The sequence below is a fragment of the Triturus cristatus genome, chromosome 11, assembly GCF_964204655.1.
Source record: "Triturus cristatus chromosome 11, aTriCri1.1, whole genome shotgun sequence".
In the NCBI taxonomy this organism is placed as follows: Eukaryota; Metazoa; Chordata; class Amphibia; order Caudata; family Salamandridae; genus Triturus; species Triturus cristatus.
The window spans coordinates 617,063,793-617,082,465 of record NC_140594.1 but is presented as its reverse complement, the minus strand read 5'-3'; the positions used below and the strand labels follow the sequence as shown (position 1 = coordinate 617,082,465).

Genomic DNA, 18,673 nt, shown 5'->3' with positions numbered 1-18,673 from the left:
AGTAGCCGAAACAGAGAAGCTTGATTATCCAATTGGAGTGTATTGGTGCCTCTGTTATATCAGTGACCGATGACAATAGCGGCATAGTCTACTGCCTTGGTCCACTGACTGTCCTCTGTTTGTGCAGGGCTTTGGTTTGACAGGAGATCCAACCGCCTGTGATTGATGTGATCGATGTTGCAAATTTTCTTCACTGGTCAGTAATTCCAGTGGCCCTTTACGATGCTGCTGAATAGCTGCGCACCAGCATGGTTTGATGATTCCTTTGGACCCTTAAGCAGCCTGGCCAAAAATCTCATTCGGTTGAGCTCCTTCCTGGTACGGGTGTAACTTTCGGTGAATAATCCCAGCTTTCATTCTACTGTGGTTGATCAATTACAATAGTAGAAATCTAGTTTGCGGTGTGTGTGTGTTATATAACTGGACAATATTAATCTTTAGCATTAACATTTTTCAGGCTGGAAGATCAGACCAAGAAGCTGCAGAAAGACATGAAGAAGAGCACCGAGGCTGATTTGGGTAGGTGGTGGAGAGTGATGACCCTGATGAAGGGTGGCATGCACCCAGATACTCGGGAATTGTTCCTGAGAATTGAAGCAGACATTTTGTGCTGCGGTAGACACCACTCGTGCAATTCTCATGTGTCTGTCTCACTCCCCCTTGTGTATTCCTCCTGCCACACACCTTGGTCTCATGACAGCACTCTGATCGCTTGTATGTACTGCCGTGACCTCTTGTGTATGTCATTTATTGCTCACTTCCTTGTCCTTCATTTCTCCCTTATGTGCCTCACCCTGCCCCCTTGATTGTCTTCTCCTGTTCCGTTGTAGTATTACTTTATACCTCATTTAGGGGATTTTTCCTGGCACCCTCTTCATTTTTCTGCCCATGATCTCGTGTGATAATGCCTGGATACTCTCTGTGTTCCTGCCTATATCTCTGTGCATGTACCTCTCTCCCTCTACATCAGTATTTTCCCAGCCGAGTGTAGATCATTCTGCACCTCTTGTGCCAATGTGCCTGTGTCACGCAGGCCAACAGTGTGTGTCCCTGCATGTGCCCAGCTGTGTTTCCCTCCATGGCCCAAGTGGATGCTCCTTCCTGCCCCTTCCTTGTGTGTCTTGGTACCCACTTGTGTTCCTTGCTGCTGCCCGTATTCTGCCCTGTCCTCTCCTCCCTTACTGTCCCCTCCCTATCCATCCCATCAGTGTTCCTTCCCACCATTTCTGTCCCATTGCACCCCTTGGGTCTCTTACTCGCTTTGTATCTCATCACACCCTCTTCTTCGATCCTTGTGTCCCTTCCCCATTCAGTCTTCTTGCTCCATCTGTTTTACTTCCTGCCTCACTCCTCCATTCCTCCACCTTTGCATGTCCTTCTGGTTAAATGCATGCCACTCTGTGCCCCCTATGTATGCTTAGGCCATTAAGTGCCCACACCCTCTCTGCCTCTTTAGCGAGTTCCTTGGTGCCCTCATATTCGTGTCCCTCCTTCCTTCCTCGGGGGGGGGGGTCACCCGGTAACGACAGCAGTGTTGACAGCACTTCTGAAACCATTAACAGGGGTACACAACCAGGCACCGCTCAGCAGCGTGTGGAGAGAGCCGCATGAAAGTAAAGTCTGAAAGCTACCAATATTCAATGTAGAGTGATGGAGGAGGAGCTATGAGTCACCAGAAGACAACATATACATTTAGAAAAGCAATAGAGACCCAGCAGCCGTGTAGGAATAGAGGGCGGGCCACTGAACTTAATAGAAGATAAGGATACATTACAAAGAAGCAGGATAAAAGAATATATGTAACTTATAATTCATATATGAAAGCAGGAAAAATAAAATAAAATGCACAAAGTCTTCATGTTGGAAAAATAAATTGTGGAACCATGCGTTGGGGTTACAGTGCTGAAGCCCAATGTCTTTGCCTTTTCCATCATGGGATATTTAGTGATATTCATGAACAATGTCCAGCTCCACCCAAGTGTGGGGCCCGGAACACTTTACAAGTGACGCCATCTTAAAGATAAAGGCCTAGCCAAAGGCATATTTACTTTTCTTTTCTTTTTTAAATACCGATCAAAGACTTACACCTGCAATGTAGAGACGGCATCTTCCAAGCTTCCGTAGAGATCCGTTATTTCAGCCAAAACATTAAGAAAGTGGGGCAAAAAACTGCACTGCACCTGTAAAGCCTCAAGGCCGATTCTCCAGTCCCAGAGGGCATTGTTATTGCAGTTGATTGGCAGGTCAGGCTTTCACTTTACAGTTGGGATGATTGAACACCTAGCTTGCCTTTTGTTTCTTAAATGTATCTACCTTTGGTTCAGTATTGACCGCTATAGTCCGTCTTCGATTACCATTAGCGTAAGCAGGCTTTTGGCTTTCATTCACCACAAGCAGATGCCATGCGTTTGGTGTTTGGCAATTGCCTCTAATTGAGGAAGAACTCAAGAAATGTTCCTCATGCCTTGTGTGTCCCGGGCTTCCCTGACAACCACACTGTTCATGAGTGGCGGATATGTTAGAAAACGTGCTGGAGGACGGCCATGTCAGGGCATGAATTCTGTAATAATGGGGAACATTCCAGACCTTCATCCTTGTGCTCAGCTGGGGCTCTCAGTTAACAAAAACCAGGGTTTCTTTTGCTTACACCTCCGTGTTGTCCAATACCGATTTTTACCCTTCTTGAGGAAAGAGCACAGGAAAGTCAAATTGAACACATCACTCAGTTTCCACTGTTCCCTTTGAATGTCGAATTATGTGAAATAAAAGTTGAAGAAACTGAGAACGCCAGTGTTGCCATCACAGCGCTACATCTGGGCGCTCAAAGTCAGTGCGTCAGATGTTAAAAATTCAGATCCTGTCCCCTTCGGCTTCGAGGCACACACTGATTAAAGACTGATTGAACGGGAGTACACAATTGAGACCGCAGTGTAGAGGGACATGACACGGTCATCTCACTCGGATGGATGTCTGATAGAAACAAGACACCTGTAGAGGATTCCTCCTGCGAAGCACTTGGAACTCCTCCGCATGAAGGCCTCTATCCCCAGATTAACTTAGTTTAGCTGTCAATGTACTAGTCCTCTGTGGTATGTGATCCCAAATCTTTAGTGCTGGTGATCACCTCCACGGCTGCCTTCAAAATGGAAGTAAAACGATTCCTTATGTGCAATTGGGCTCCGATCATTTGCTTGAAGATACTGGACTTACACCCTCATCCATTGTACTGATGTATTATATCCCCTTACATAATCTTTTCTTCCCCTCCCAGTCCCGCTATTTTTTCCTCAACTATTGTGATGCTGTGTTGCACCCTTTGTAACTGTTTCCTTTGATATGTATTTGACGCCTGCCTAACCTTGACCATCCGTAATTGTGAAGCGCTTTGATATCCCTCGGGATCATGTTCACGCTATATAAAACTTTATAAATAAATCGCTTGCTCTATCATTACTAAAATGTAAAGATCTTCGAGCCAGATTTAACGTGTTCTCTGATTTTAAATGCCATCTGATAAGCCCTGTTCGCATCATCGGATATTTATAAGTGGACTCGGAGGTGTTTTTACTTGTATTGGCGGAGGCTCTTTGCCTCCCTTTTACTCCTCTTTTGGAATGGTATGTTTTACGCTGAAGTGTCCCCTGTGTACTGTTCTTGTCTCCTTTAGTATTTGAGTTAGGTTATAGGTTACATTTTTCGAATAGGTCTTCTTAATGCCGTAAATTGGATTAATCTGTAAAAGTAAATATGTGAGAGTAAAATAGGATGAAAATAAATAGATTAAAATTGAGTAAGGACAGGAATGTTCCGTTTTAATTTTATACCAGTTATACCTTCTCAAGATTAAAATGCATGTCACCATTATGCATCTGCTAGATCTGACACGTCCATCATAGGTCCTGGAGGGCTAGCCAGATCTCCAGGAGGATCTCCCCATAAAACACATTCACATAACGTGAATCTTATTGCCGCTCATTATAGCCTCCTGGACTTGAGTTGTAGACCTCAGAACGGTGGAGTTTGTCATCACGTTTCAGCGCTTTTTTGTCAAAGAGATTCAGCGCTTTTGACAGGACTTGGATTGACTTTGATTACCTCGGAGCCTCGTGCCATCAATGCTCTTTACTTGAAAATACAACTATCAGACACATAACATCCACAAGATCTAGACAATTCCACCTCAGACGGCTGAGGAGTAGGCGATTGAACAAGCACCAATATCTCATGCATACTGTTACTCTAGGTTCTTCAGCAGTACAGAAGGGTCCTAGCGCGCAGTTTAGACCCCCTTTTGGGCCTAAAAACTGCAATAGAGCAGTTGAGAAAAGGAGCATTGAGTATGCTGTGTTTTTTCTCTGAGTATTCTTGCAATTTCAACATGGAATTGGATGTGAGCCACAGAGCTATGATAAGTATTTCCCTATCCCTTTCTGCACAGGAATTTTCAAAGATTGACTGTAATGGACCACTTACATTTCAAGGTACTACCTTTCTGCCATGTCTGCTTGAGCGCCTTCTCCAAGTGTGTAATGGTAGTGTCATTCTGTCTTAATCTGCCTTTCAGCTGGATGACTGGTTCCCGATGATAGTTTACAATGCAAAGTCCTTTGTGTTTTTCAAATATCAGCGACAGCTGTGTATATCTCTTCCATCGGTTTCCCACTATGGAAAAGTCACCATCGCAAACCCAACAAAAGTGCATCCTTCAGAAGATATGCAATGATTGCCTTAAAAGGTGTGTAGATCTCTCCATGTAACACTTCATCCAATTATCCCATTTGCATATTTGTAGTCCTGAATTTGACACTTTGTAGGAGACCTCAGGAAACTGGAAAGTCAATGTGATGCTTTTGTTATTAAGTTACCATCTTTCATATATTGGACTGAAGGTGAGAATATGATGAGCAGAGTTCTGTTTTAGCAGCCATTCCCACCTCACACAGGAAACTGATGACTCTCTGCTAGGGTGGGAGCGCACTTCGGTGATCTATGGAATCTCAGGTTGTGGTTGCAAAGTGAGTTGACGCAAATAAACATGCTTCAACTAAGGACTGTTCCTCTCAAAATAAAGTGATTTAGACCAAATTGAAAACTTTATTGCCAATACAAAAGAGCAGAACAGCTGCTACATTCTACCTAGTGACGAGATTAAGAATCTTTTTTTTTTTTGGTGGGTTCATATGGAGCAAACTAGACCCGAAGGTATCGGAGCGCTTTACAGGAGCATCAGTTGCGTTACAGACTGACATATTCATTTTCTTTCATTTTGTTCGGCACGGGGAGATTAAGTGATTTCCCTAGAGTGACAGGATTTTGAGTGTCCGTGCAAAGAATCAAACTCTGTTCCCCAGCTTCGAGGTTGCCCATTCTAGCTGTTAGTGGTGGCAGGATGAACGCTTTCTGCTGAAACTTGGTGATCTACCTGTCACTAAATCAAATCCAAGGCCGAGCTACGCCTCCATTCTTTTGAGTATCTTTCAGTTGAGTACCATTAAATTGGGCAGTAGCAATATCTGTCATTTACAGTGCTTAGGTGTAGAATGACGAAAATAAGTAACAAGGGAAACCCTACTTGTACAAAGCCAGGGTAAGTATTTTATAAACAGAAACAGCGGTTCATGTGGGAAAATGACAAAGGATGTGGTACTAATATGCGCTATCGCAATGTCTAAGGGTTACATCAATGTCCGAAGGAGAAAAAACCATACACACCTCAATGTTCAATAATAGTTATTTATATAGGAATAAATACAATTTTTCAAATGTTTAAAAAAACAGTGATTGAGTGTCCCCAGTGAACATGGAACCTAAAGAAACAGTGGTGACATATTAGTGACATATACAATTGGTTTCCAACATTTGTTAAGTCGACCATTAGAGGAAATCAATGATTACAACAGCGTCCTTTTTAACCCCTTCGCCGCGGGGCAAATTCCGCTGCGGTGTGAGAGGGGGCAGGGTTGGGCGTGGCGCTCCCGTACTCTGAACGGCACTCGGCCGTCATAAATCATGGTGGGCGTGTGCTCATGACGGCCAGGAGCCGTCCGAACTCAGCCCACTGATTAATTCTCGCGCACAGGCGGGGAATTAATACCGCGTGGGCGGAGCGGCAACGTTCGGACGGCTCCTGGCCGTCATGAGCACACGCCTACTGTGACTCATGATGGCCGGGAGCCGTCATGAGCACTCAAGGAGTTAAGTAAAAAGGAGCTGGGAAAAATCGTTCTCTTTGCTTTTGTCGACGGCGTTTCGACCCCTAGTGCAATGAGAGGTCTCTTCAGGACCTATTAAAGTAGGGATATCTATGGAAAAAGAGAAGGATACTATCAGTGTGAGGCTTGTATAGACTAGCATGGCAATATTGGAGAGGTAGGAGCGGCCTGTACCTGAAAGTGTGGATATCCGGTCAGCGTGACGAACGTGCATCTCAGGGAAGTCAGAGTGTGATAAAAGAAGGGTACTTACTCACATGGGACCCTGCCGGGCACTGCACATGTGGAGGGAGGAATTAGAAGACGAATCAGCGTAAGTCACCTCAAGAACTTGTTAATCAGTGTGAAAAACAATAAATATGAACTCACCCCATGGAGGAGAAGGGGGGACTGACACTGGCGGCTGCACAGGTAGCAGAATGTAGTGAAGAAAAAATAATAATTCGGACCACAACAATCCGTGTTGTATAACTTGGCCTCAGGTGTGGAATGAAGCACTATCTTAAAAAAAGTTTGAATGAAAATAACAATTACCATGGCTCTTTAACTGGCAGTCACGTGTTCTAAGACATCTGCAGTGATCTTCCCAACAGATAGCCCATCACAAGTCAATACTATAGATGCACTTTTTTACAAAGTGCACAGATCCACGAGGAATGGATCTTTGATGAACAGGGTGATGACATTCCTTCAGTTTTTTTTAACCAATTTTCCTGATTCAAGCTCATCAAGCTGAACTAGGCCACGAACGGGAGGATCTTATTGTTTCAGTGAGGCTTTGTGGGTGGAAGTTCACACAAGTGCTCACAGGAGACGGTTGTACAGATTGTATCTCCCATGAATGATTCAAGCCTGAATCCTGCACCACAACTTACAATCACTGAACTTAGTGACCTGGCTTCTGATTTCCTCAGTACGGATGTAAGAAACCAGGTAGCTCGGTGCCAGCGTACAATCACTGAACTTAGTGGCCTGGCTTCTGATTTCCTCAGTACGGATGTAAGAAACCAGGTTGCTCGGTGCCAGCGTACAATCACTGAACTTAGTGACCTGGCTTCTGATTTCCCTCAGTACGGATGTAAGAAGCCAGGTAGCTCGGTGCCAGCGTACAATCACTGAACTTAGTGGCCTGGCTTCTGATTTCCTTCAGTACAGATGTAAGAAACCAGGTAGCTCGGTGCCAGCGTACAATCACTGAACTTAGTGGCCTGGCTTCTGATTTCCTTCAGTACGGATGCAAGAAGCCAGGTAGCTCGGTGCCAGCGTACAATCACTGAACTTAGTAACCTGGCTTCTGATTTCCTTCAGTACGAATGTAAGAAGCCAGGTAGCTCGGTGCCAGCATACAATCACTGAACTTAGTGGCCTGGCTTCTGATTTCCTTCAGTACGGATGTAAGAAGCCAGGTAGCTCGGTGCCAGCGTACAATCACTGAACTTAGTAACCTGGCTTCTGATTTCCTTCAGTACGGATGCAAGAAGCCAGGTAGCTCGGTGCCAGCGTACAATCACTGAACTTAGTGGCCTGGCTTCTGATTTCCTTCAGTACGGATGCAAGAAGCCAGGTAGCTCGGTGCCAGCGTACAATCACTGAACTTAGTAACCTGGCTTCTGATTTCCTTCAGTACGGATGTAAGAAGCCAGGTAGCTCGGTGCCAGCGTACAATCACTGAACTTTGTGGCCTGGCTTCTGATTTCCTCAGTACGGATGTAAGAAACCAGGTTGCTTGGTGCCAGCGTACAATCACTTAACTTAGTGGCCTGGCTTCTGATTTCCTTCAGGACGGATGTAAGAAACCAGGTGGCTCGTGCCAGCGTACAATCACTTAACTTAGTGACCTGGCTTCTGATTCCCTTCAGTACAGATGTAAGAAACCAGGTAGCTCGGTGCCAGCGTACAATCACTGAACTTAGTGGCCTGGCTTCTGATTTCCTTCAGTACGGATGTAAGAAGCCAGGTAGCTCGGTGCCAGCGTACAATCACTTAACTTAGTGACCTGGCTTCTGATTCCCTTCAGTACAGATGTAAGAAACCAGGTAGCTCGGTGCCAGCGTACAATCACTGAACTTAGTGGCCTTGCTTCTGATTTCCTTCAGTACGGATGTAAGAAGCCAGGTAGCTCGGTGCCAGCGTACAATCACTTAACTTAGTAACCTGGCTTCTGATTTCCTTCAGTACGAATGTAAGAAGCCAGGTAGCTCGGTGCCAGCATACAATCACTGAACTTAGTGGCCTGGCTTCTGATTTCCTTCAGTACGGATGCAAGAAGCCAGGTAGCTCGGTGCCAGCGTACAATCACTGAACTTAGTAACCTGGCTTCTGATTTCCTTCAGTACGGATGTAAGAAGCCAGGTAGCTCGGTGCCAGCGTACAATCACTGAACTTTGTGGCCTGGCTTCTGATTTCCTCAGTACGGATGTAAGAAACCAGGTTGCTTGGTGCCAGCGTACAATCACTTAACTTAGTGGCCTGGCTTCTGATTTCCTTCAGGACGGATGTAAGAAACCAGGTGGCTCGTGCCAGCGTACAATCACTTAACTTAGTGACCTGGCTTCTGATTCCCTTCAGTACAGATGTAAGAAACCAGGTAGCTCGGTGCCAGCGTACAATCACTGAACTTAGTGGCCTGGCTTCTGATTTCCTTCAGTACGGATGTAAGAAGCCAGGTAGCTCGGTGCCAGCGTACAATCACTTAACTTAGTGACCTGGCTTCTGATTCCCTTCAGTACAGATGTAAGAAACCAGGTAGCTCGGTGCCAGCGTACAATCACTGAACTTAGTGGCCTTGCTTCTGATTTCCTTCAGTACGGATGCAAGAAGCCAGGTAGCTCGGTGCCAGCGTACAATCACTGAACTTAGTGACCTGGCTTCTGATTTCCTTCAGTACGAATGTAAGAAGCCAGGTAGCTCGGTGCCAGCGTACAATCACTGAACTTAGTGACCTGGCTTCTGATTTCCTTCAGTACGCATGCAAGAAGCCAGGTAGCTCGGTGCCAGCGTACAATCACTGAACTTAGTGACCTGGCTTCTGATTTCCTTCAGTACGGATGTAAGAAACCAGGTTGCTTGGTGCCAGCGTACAATCACTTAACTTAGTGACCTGGCTTCTGATTCCCTTCAGTACAGATGTAAGAAACCAGGTAGCTCGGTGCCAGCGTACAATCACTGAACTTAGTGGCCTGGCTTCTGATTTCCTTCAGTACGAATGTAAGAAGCCAGGTAGCTCGGTGCCAGCGTACAATCACTGAACTTAGTGACCTGGCTTCTGATTTCCTTCAGTACGCATGCAAGAAGCCAGGTAGCTCGGTGCCAGCGTACAATCACTGAACTTAGTGACCTGGCTTCTGATTTCCTTCAGTACGGATGTAAGAAACCAGGTTGCTTGGTGCCAGCGTACAATCACTTAACTTAGTGACCTGGCTTCTGATTTCCTTCAGTACGAATGTAAGAAGCCAGGTAGCTCGGTGCCAGCGTACAATCACTGAACTTAGTGACCTGGCTTCTGATTTCCTTCAGTACGCATGCAAGAAGCCAGGTAGCTCGGTGCCAGCGTACAATCACTGAACTTAGTGACCTGGCTTCTGATTTCCTTCAGTACGGATGTAAGAAACCAGGTTGCTTGGTGCCAGCGTACAATCACTTAACTTAGTGACCTGGCTTCTGATTCCCTTCAGTACAGATGTAAGAAACCAGGTAGCTCGGTGCCAGCGTACAATCACTGAACTTAGTGGCCTGGCTTCTGATTTCCTTCAGTACGAATGTAAGAAGCCAGGTAGCTCGGTGCCAGCGTACAATCACTGAACTTAGTGACCTGGCTTCTGATTTCCTTCAGTACGGATGTAAGAAACCAGGTTGCTCAGTGCCAGCGTACAATCACTGAACTTAGTGGCCTGGCTTCTGATTTCCTTCAGTACGGATGTAAGAAGCCAGGTTGCTCGGTGCCAGCGTACAATCACTGAACTTAGTGGCCTGGCTTCTGATTTCTTTCAGGACGGATGTAAGAAACCAGGTTGCTCGGTGCCAGCGTACAATCACTGAACTTAGTGGCCTGGCTTCTGATTTCTTTCAGGACGGATTTAAGAAACCAGGTTGCTCGGTGCCAGCGTACAATCACTGAACTTAGTGGCCTGGCTTCTGATTTCCTTCAGTACGGATGTAAGAAGCCAGGTTGCTCGGTGCCAGCGTACAATCACTGAACTTAGTGGCCTGGCTTCTGATTTCCTTCAGTACAGATGTAAGAAACCAGGTTGCTCGGTGCCAGCGTACAATCACTGAACTTAGTGGCCTGGCTTCTGATTTCCTCAGTACAGATGTCAGAAACCCGGTTGCTTGGTGCTAGTGGAAAAAGTACCAAACACTGTTTGCCTAAAGTATCCTTGTCTACCTCTTAGTATCAGGGAACTAAGAACACTACTACAGCAAATGCACGCTAGTGCTCAGCAGCACCATCACAACACTTGAATCAAGAAATATCTTAGGCTACTAAACCAACTTAGTGAAATGAAGTCCTATTTTATGATTAAAATAAGACAAAAATTACAAAATGGATCAGTTGCTGCAAAGATTTAGCGTTTTTAAGTAGCAGTTACATTCTACACTTCTCCATTCTGCATGGACATTCAATGAAAGTTCCTGCTCTTTCACTTCCTCCTCTGCTAGTAACGCAGCGCAGTGCTCGGCTCCAGGTTGTCTCTTGCCTTCAGCTCCAGGTTGTCTCTTGCCTTCAGTCATGCCAGAGGGGTTTGTTGGGTCTGTCACCTTGTACAGCCATACAAAAGGGGGTGGTGATGGACGGAGCATCAGAACCAATCAAACACTCACACCCAGTCAACAGATCTGGGTTTGATCCATCACCGTTCTTTAGCCCACTCTGCTACCCCAGTTCAGACATGGCCATATGCAAATCAGTCTGACCATGTGCCTCATGGGAACAGTCCAGCCCGAACTGCCAAGCCATGCCTTCCCTGGAACGGAAACAAGCTTCCTAGGACCGGTTTCTGGCATTTCAGCCATCTTCAGCCAGGCTTGCTTGAATCCAGTGGCAAAGTGAGCAAGGGACTCACGTCTGAGCATACCCTGCCAACTTATGGCGAACAAAGCGGTACAAAAGGGGGTGGTGATGGACTGAGCATCAGAACCAATCAAACACTCACACCCAGTCAACAGATCTGGGTTTGATCCATCACCGTTCTTTGGGCCACTCTGCCACCCCAGTTCAGACATGGCCATATGCAAATCAGTCTGACCCTGTGCCTCATGGGAACAGTCCAGCCCGAACTGCCAAGCCATGCCTTCCCTGGACCGGAAACAAGCTTCCTAGGACCGGTTTCTGGCATTTCAGCCGTCTTCAGCCAGGCTTGCTTGAATCCAGTGGCAAAGTGAGCAAGGGACTCACATCTGAGCATACCCTGCCAACTTATGGCGAACAAACCTGTCCTAGGAAGCTTATTTCCGGTCCAGGGAAGGCATGGCTTGGCAGTTCGGGCAGGACTGTTCCCATGAGGCACAGGGTCAGACTGATTTGCATATGGCCATGTCTGAACTGGGGTGGCAGAGTGGGCTAAAGAACGGTGATGGATCAAACCCAGATCTGTTGACTGGGTGTGAGTGTTTGATTGGTTCTGATGCTCCGTCCATCACCACCCCCTTTTGTACCACCTTGTACAGCCAGGCACAGTTCAATTCCTCCAAACTTCACAGAGGTCCTTAGGGTGTCTCTCTGGCTTGCTTCTTCACTCCATGAACTGAGCCTAAAGTTATCGCATTGCACTTGAGAGTTCCCTTCCTGGATACCAGCTTAGAGTGAGTGGGTGTCACTCTCTGTCCAGCTCTAACACAGAATCTTCACAAAGACCAGTTAGGACTGGTCAGCTTATGGTCTTTGCAGGGAGAATCCTTTTCAGGGCCATTTTTGTATCCGATGGGTCACCAGGAGATCCGCTCACTCTGATCATCTGATAGATCATATAGTTCTTGGGTGGGGTAGACACGATTCTCGCTCACAATTCACTAGTCTCTCTGCTTCCAACTTCTCCTCCAATTATGTCCATGGTCTGACTGCCCAATTTGCAGCTATGTTCTGTGTCGTAGGAGCACTCCAAAGGCTTGGCTCCGGAGGCTAACATGCCACACATGGCCTCCACCCTTTCCCTTTGTTTGGGGTTTGATACCAGGACTTCCCCGCTCTTGCCAAGCAGCACACTTCACTACATGAAGTATGCCCCAGCAAATCTAAAGCTTACATTTCAAGCGCCCTAAGATATAGGAATCGCGGTATAGGCGGCTTGATACCCCTAATCTGGTCCTCCAGCCCCATCCACTCCCTACAATACTATAGGGTTTTTTCTAACATTTAACTAATACTCCGTTTAATGAGTGGTCAGTTAGAAGCTTACAAAATGTCCCCACTGTTAACAGTAACATATGCCCACATCTGCCTTAAGCTGCAGGCCTCCGTGGGTTGCATCAGGACCGGCTGTCGTGCATCCACCCCCCGCCCCCATGCAAAGAAGAGGCAAATTGCGCACCTGTGGTTGAGAAACTATATAGCCTTCATTTACATGTAATTGCAATTACTGACATAATGAGTCTTCCTTTTTCTTGTTAGGTTTTAAAGGAAGCAAATGCAGTGAGAAACCAGCTAGTGATTTTGCAATTCCAAGAGTCAAAATATCAGCCGTAACTAGCAGAGAAAAAGGAGAGGAACCTTTTGAAAAGTAGAAAGGCTTGTTCCCAATCAGAAATCCTGCTGCACTCTGGGAACTGTACCTTATATTGCGAAATCTTATGGGTCCTCTGTGTAAAGGGCACACACAAATCCATTTTGAGACACCAGGAAAGACCTTTCCCAGATACCATCGATTTGCAAATAGTGAGATATGGGCTCTAATAAACCTTATATGTTACTCCTTAGGAGCAAAGTTGTTTTAAGAACCCACCGAGTTTTTCTTCTCGACGTCATGTTTGAGTGCCATATGGGTAGGACTTTAGCACTCCCGAGGTTGCTTCAGAATCGTTCCTTTCCAGTAGAAATGTCCACGCACACCTTTGAATTTAAAGTGGATCTCGGATGTTCCCTAGAGAAGGCAGTAGGGATTAGGGAAAAAACATTGTTTGCCAATTACTGTCCGATCTGTGCAGGGCTAGCTTCCGGCAGCAGACTGGCAGTTTCTGAAAGGATTCAACCGCCTCCATCATAAGCCATAACATTGATGTGTAACCCCTGGGTGACCTAGCCCGTTTTGTTGCGTTTTAAAGCACCCTCGGAAGCACAATCAGACGGTATGCCAATTCATGTTAAGAATTGGTTGCCAATGCCCTCATTGCCTCAGCTGTGACTTTTTAAAGCTTTTCAGATACTGTCACAGGGTTACAGAAGAACGAAAGTAAATGCATATCTTAAGTTTTACTACGTGTGACGCAATGAAAGCATGTCAATCTATAACATAGTCCTATTCACCTGTAACACGGTTTTACAGCTTGCCATGTTCATATATTCGCATGCAGCCGTCCCGCCTACCCACATGAAAGATGTGTTGTGACGAGAATCTTTTGTTAAAGTGCGATGACTCATGGACCTCACTTGGAGGCTATTTTTTACATTCTTAAACACTCTTTGTGCACGATGCCACCTAGTGGCCCTTGGTGAAAAAACATACACGCTGGAATTTCTATAAATACGACAAGCTACAGAGCTAGTGTTATAGGCAAGGAGATTTTCCAGTATTGGCCCTTTTATAGATTTACATTTGCATTTTTGACATACCTGTTTGTAAAACGAGAAGATTATATAGAAGTGCATTTAATAACGCATTCATTCATGGTACACCACTGAGTTGGGGCTTTTTTTTTTCTCCTAATGCCCACTGACTGTGGTCTCATTACTGCACCTGTTGGCATTATTTTATCATTGTATGTCCAACCTTATTTTAGCGCGAAGGAGTCTTCAACCAAAGAAAGTGCTTTGTCCAAAGTAAACATCTTGATAAAGTTTTTCACAAACAGAAGGCAAAAAAGTTTCACTGTTTTCAAGAATATTTTTCAGGTTCATAGCATGACCACCGCTGCTCTCCTGAAAGTAGATCGCAACGTAAAGAAAGGCTTCTTTTCAAAGCTTCTTCTGTGGCAGTTAAGGAGCTACATAAGGGACTTACCCATTGCTTGTACCACATATTATAGTACTGTGATAACTGCAGTTGTCGCTCTACTAAGAAAAGGACTTAGAGCGCCATAAACGTTCTGTGCGGAAAACGCGCTTTGTGGACATGCAGAATGAAGATCAAAACTCCAGAGTGCAGGAGATAGGCTTTCCCCGCAGCAAAAAAACTCAGGAAGGCAAAAAAGTTGTTGTACTTCTCCGTGGGGATGAAGTACTTCCGGGTCACAGACTGGCTAGATAGTGACTTAGGGTCAGATGTACGTCCATTTTTTGCGCTGGCAAATGGGAAATCAGCCTGTTTGCGACCGCAAAATAGGTCTGCCCTATTTACAAACACTATTTTGCGAGTCTAACCTATTACCGACTTGCAAAATAGGGTTAGCAACTCGCTATTGGGATAGGATGTGCCAAGGGTGTCCCTTCCTAATAACGACTCGCACTTCAATGTAAGATTGTTAGGAATCCGCAATTGCAGCCTCAAAACACTCTCGGTTTAACACCCATTTCAAATGGGTGGTAACTCACTCGCAAAGGGGAAGGGGTCTCTAGGGGACCCCTTCCTCTTTGCGACTAGCATTAAAAATATTTTTTAAGAGCAGGCAGTGGTCCCCCGGGCCACTGCCTACTCCTAAAAAATGCAACAGTAACGTTTAATTTTTCTTTTTTTTAAATGCATCCTGTTTTCCTTTAAGGAAAACGAGCTGCATTTAAAAACAAAACTGCTTTGTTTAAAAAGCAGTCACCTACATGGCGGTCTGCTGACCCCATTAGGCACCATCCCTGGGAGTGCTAGCCATTCCTAATGGGGTCAGAAATTGCCCCTGCCTCTTGACAGTTTGTGACCCCATTAGGAATCGCAAACAGTGTCTGAGACACTGTTGCACATTCCTATTTGCGAGTCGCAAAACAACGCAATTTGTGACTCGTAAATTGATAGGGTCGTACATCTGGCCCTTAGTGTATAAAGTTCTGTTGGACCAAAGTTGACCTGCTGTTGCCACATCACACATCTTGAAAAGTTTTTTATAACATTCCTATTATACCTGCACCGTTGGCATTGTGCAAGGCACCTATGTGGAAAGCCTTGCTTAAATTCTCAAGACATTGCTGTTTTGAAGTGGACCCCATAGCAGGTACTCAAATCCGCTAAACGGTCGTAAAGAACCTTTTGAATTTGAGATATTATTTCGTTCACCCTCATTATAATAATGCCTATTAACAGATTTAAGTGCTGCGGCAAATACCGCTCAGAGCAAGGTGCATTTGCGCCAGGCTGATAGTAATATTTGCAGCTGATGTACGCCTATATGTAAGAAAATGGTAATTATCATTGTTAAAGGTTGCTTGCGCCCGTTTTAATAATGTTATCACCCCTTGCACCATTTTATGCACCAAGTGGTACCACTAAATAGGACCTGATGGTAAGTGCAGATGCAACACTCCAAAGTGAGCGGCATCTGCACTCTTCTCCTAATGACTGCAAGTGCTAAGTTGGACAGATGCCATTTGTGGTGTCGTTTGGGCCTCAATAACGCTGTTGGTGTTAGATTTAACCAACCATGTCCATGTATAAAAGGTACAGTTCTGTGACTGCAATTCTCCAGCTTTGCTATCTTTTCTGTATGCCCATGTGACTCACCCTTTGTCTCGTGACAAGCTGGAGACTGATTATTAGGTATGTCAGTGTTCAGGATCTGATCTTGAATTGTCTGCATGTAGTGGCGCTACAGTAGAACAGTTAATACGCAGGTTCTTGGTTTAAAAAGCTATTTTAATGTAGAAACTTTGTTAATGATTGGATTGATTATTAGAAATGGGTTTGTGTCTGCAATTATGAAGTACACCCTGCCTGATGATTGGAAATATTAGGTTAAGAATCCAATTAGGTAACCCATTTGGATTCCAATTCTCCGATAGCCACTATCCTCCCTGTTTGTCTCTCCTCCTACATTACATGTCTGCTCTGGCCAGTAGTGGCTCAGAAACACACAATCCTCATTTTTGGCAGGGCCCATGCATTACTCAGCACTCCTCCCACCCACTGAACACCCAAACCCTTTGACCACTCAATAATCACTAGTCCCCTCTTTTGTTTCTGATATGGCTTTGCAGATGAGCTGTCTTTATGCAGTGGTTGTCCCACTGATCCTCTTGCTTTCTTCATGCCCTCCTACAGCTATGTCCAAGTCGGCTGTGAAGATTTCCTCAGACCTGCAGGGAAACCCTCTGTGTGAACAGGACATAGCTTTCCAACAGATGGTGACTGCTCTGGACACTGCAATGAAGAGGATGGATTCCTTCAACCAGGAGAAGGTGGGTGCTGGCCTGCAGTCTTCTGACAGTCTGAGGGCTTGAGGCCCCCTAGTCCGCCATGTTGCTGGGCATTGAGTCTGAGGACGCGCAGGGCAGTGAAGTGATAAAGGTGTCTGAATCAGGTATGGATTGTGTCGGATCCTTTTTAGGAAGTAGGCAGGAATCGAATATGGTAAATGTTTTCAATATCAGTGTTCAACATCTTTCTAAGCTTCTTTGGCAGTGGGTGTCTATTTTTATATTTGCAGTGATGATACTCCAGGAATTGTTAAGCTCAGTGAATTTGCTAGACTGCTAGAACAAACTATAATTCTTTATCGTGAGGCCCTTTCTTGTAGTCGGGGTAAGAGGCAGCTTTTAGTGTGTGTACTAGTATTTACCATTTATTGGCCCATGGCCAACAAGGTTATTAGATTACCCATTTTAGGCCCTTGACTCTCTTGTAGCAGAAAGGAGAGGATTCAAGGCTTAATGTAGGTGGAGACGGGGGTTAGAAACTGAGATTTGAAACTGAGATGCTGCTTGACGTAGTAAATAACACTTAGAGCCAAATTACGACCTTTTTTAGTAGAGCGGTGGTGCAGCGGTGCAAACCGCCGCGCCACCGCTCTGCCAAAGGTCGCTGCCACCTGCCCACCAGATTACTACTTTTCAGTGGTCTGGCGGGTGGACGGCATGGCGGTTCCCCCTGTGGTGCCCTTTCAAAGGCGGTGGTGCCTTTTAAAAAGGCACCACAATGGGAGTGCCTCACAAGGTTCCTGCACAGCATGGACTCCAAAGTCCATGCCGTGCAGGAACCTATGTGCATGCACACAGGGGGGCACATGTTATGCCCCTCTGTGTGCATCCACATAAGTTGAGGCACAGGGGGGCCCTGTAGGGTCCCCTTTGTTTTCACCGCCATGAAAAGCCTGGCAGAGAGGAAACTCGTAATATGTTTGGCAGGACCGTGGCGGTCGCACCAAACATATTGCTGCTGCTGACCACCGCTCCTATGCCAGGGAACGGCAGTTCCCTGGTGGAGCCGGTGGTCCAACTGCCTGAGTCGTAATCGGGTGGTCCGACCACCGGTGCCGCGGTGTCTGGATCCGCCACCTCCGGACCACCACAAGTCTGGCGTTCCTCGGACCGTCAGCCTCGTAATAGGGACCTAATTGTTCTGCCTGTCCTAGGTCTTCAAATAAAGTATTTTTATGTACCAATATTTTATTCATTAATTTTTTTACTTATAATACTTTAAGAAAAACAGAAAGTGGAAACATAAGTCTGGTTCTGAGATATAATTCTAATCACGATACTTGCATGTATGCAGTAGCACGAGATTCTCAATTACCTAGGCCCTTAGACAAACTTATGCTTTGGGACTATGGTTGGGAATTTTGGCACTTGTCTGATCTTTTAGTGAAATCTTTACCAACAGTCTTTGTAAGTCATAGACATTGTGAGACTGGTTCAAGTAAAAAATGATGCAGTCCGGTTGGTGGGGGCGGTAATCGTCCAGGTGTTGCGTTTGTTGCACAAGATGTTGGGTCTTGTGTAAGATTTGTCTTTGTCCTCTTGTGGATGTGACAAACCAGATACCCTTTCCCTCGAGTTCTGCTCCTGAAATTGGTGCTACCATCTCTTACCTAATGCTATTCACTGTGTGGGTGTATCCTTCCTCCTCCACTCCAGTGCTTGCACTGAACTGCACGAGGGACTACATTAACAGCAATAGCCATCTTAATTTGAACTAGAAAAAACCTCCAGAACTGTATCGAAGTCAAGGGGGCCGTCAGTGCAGTTTGTCTCTTCTTGCTTGTGTGGACCCTAATGTGCTTTCTCAGTAGGTCTTCTCACATTAACCTCATACCTACTGGCTTTGCTAATGATTGTTTAAGTCTTATCTCCGTCGTCCCTCTTCTTCCACCAGGGTGATGCCCACTGGGTGTAGAAGTCATCCAGACTGAGTGCTGGGGAGCAGAGGACATGAGGCTGCCAGCCAATGTTG

General features: G+C 45.7%; 1 protein-coding gene across 8 annotated transcripts in view; it reads left to right on the top strand.

Annotated features, from left to right (window-relative positions):
- Nucleotides 1-18,673, top strand: part of BIN3 (bridging integrator 3) — a 179,490-nt gene that overhangs the window by 82,300 nt on the left and 78,517 nt on the right. For all 8 annotated transcript variants that reach the window (XR_014970558.1, XR_014970559.1, XM_085634004.1 and 5 more), the window contains 2 exons: nt 458-519; nt 16,547-16,683. Coding sequence is in view for 6 of the 8 variants with exons in the window: in XM_085634004.1 (XP_085490130.1) it covers nt 458-519; nt 16,547-16,683 (199 nt within the window). In the remaining 2 variants the exon portion in view is untranslated. The remainder of the gene's footprint in view (nt 1-457; nt 520-16,546; nt 16,684-18,673) is intronic.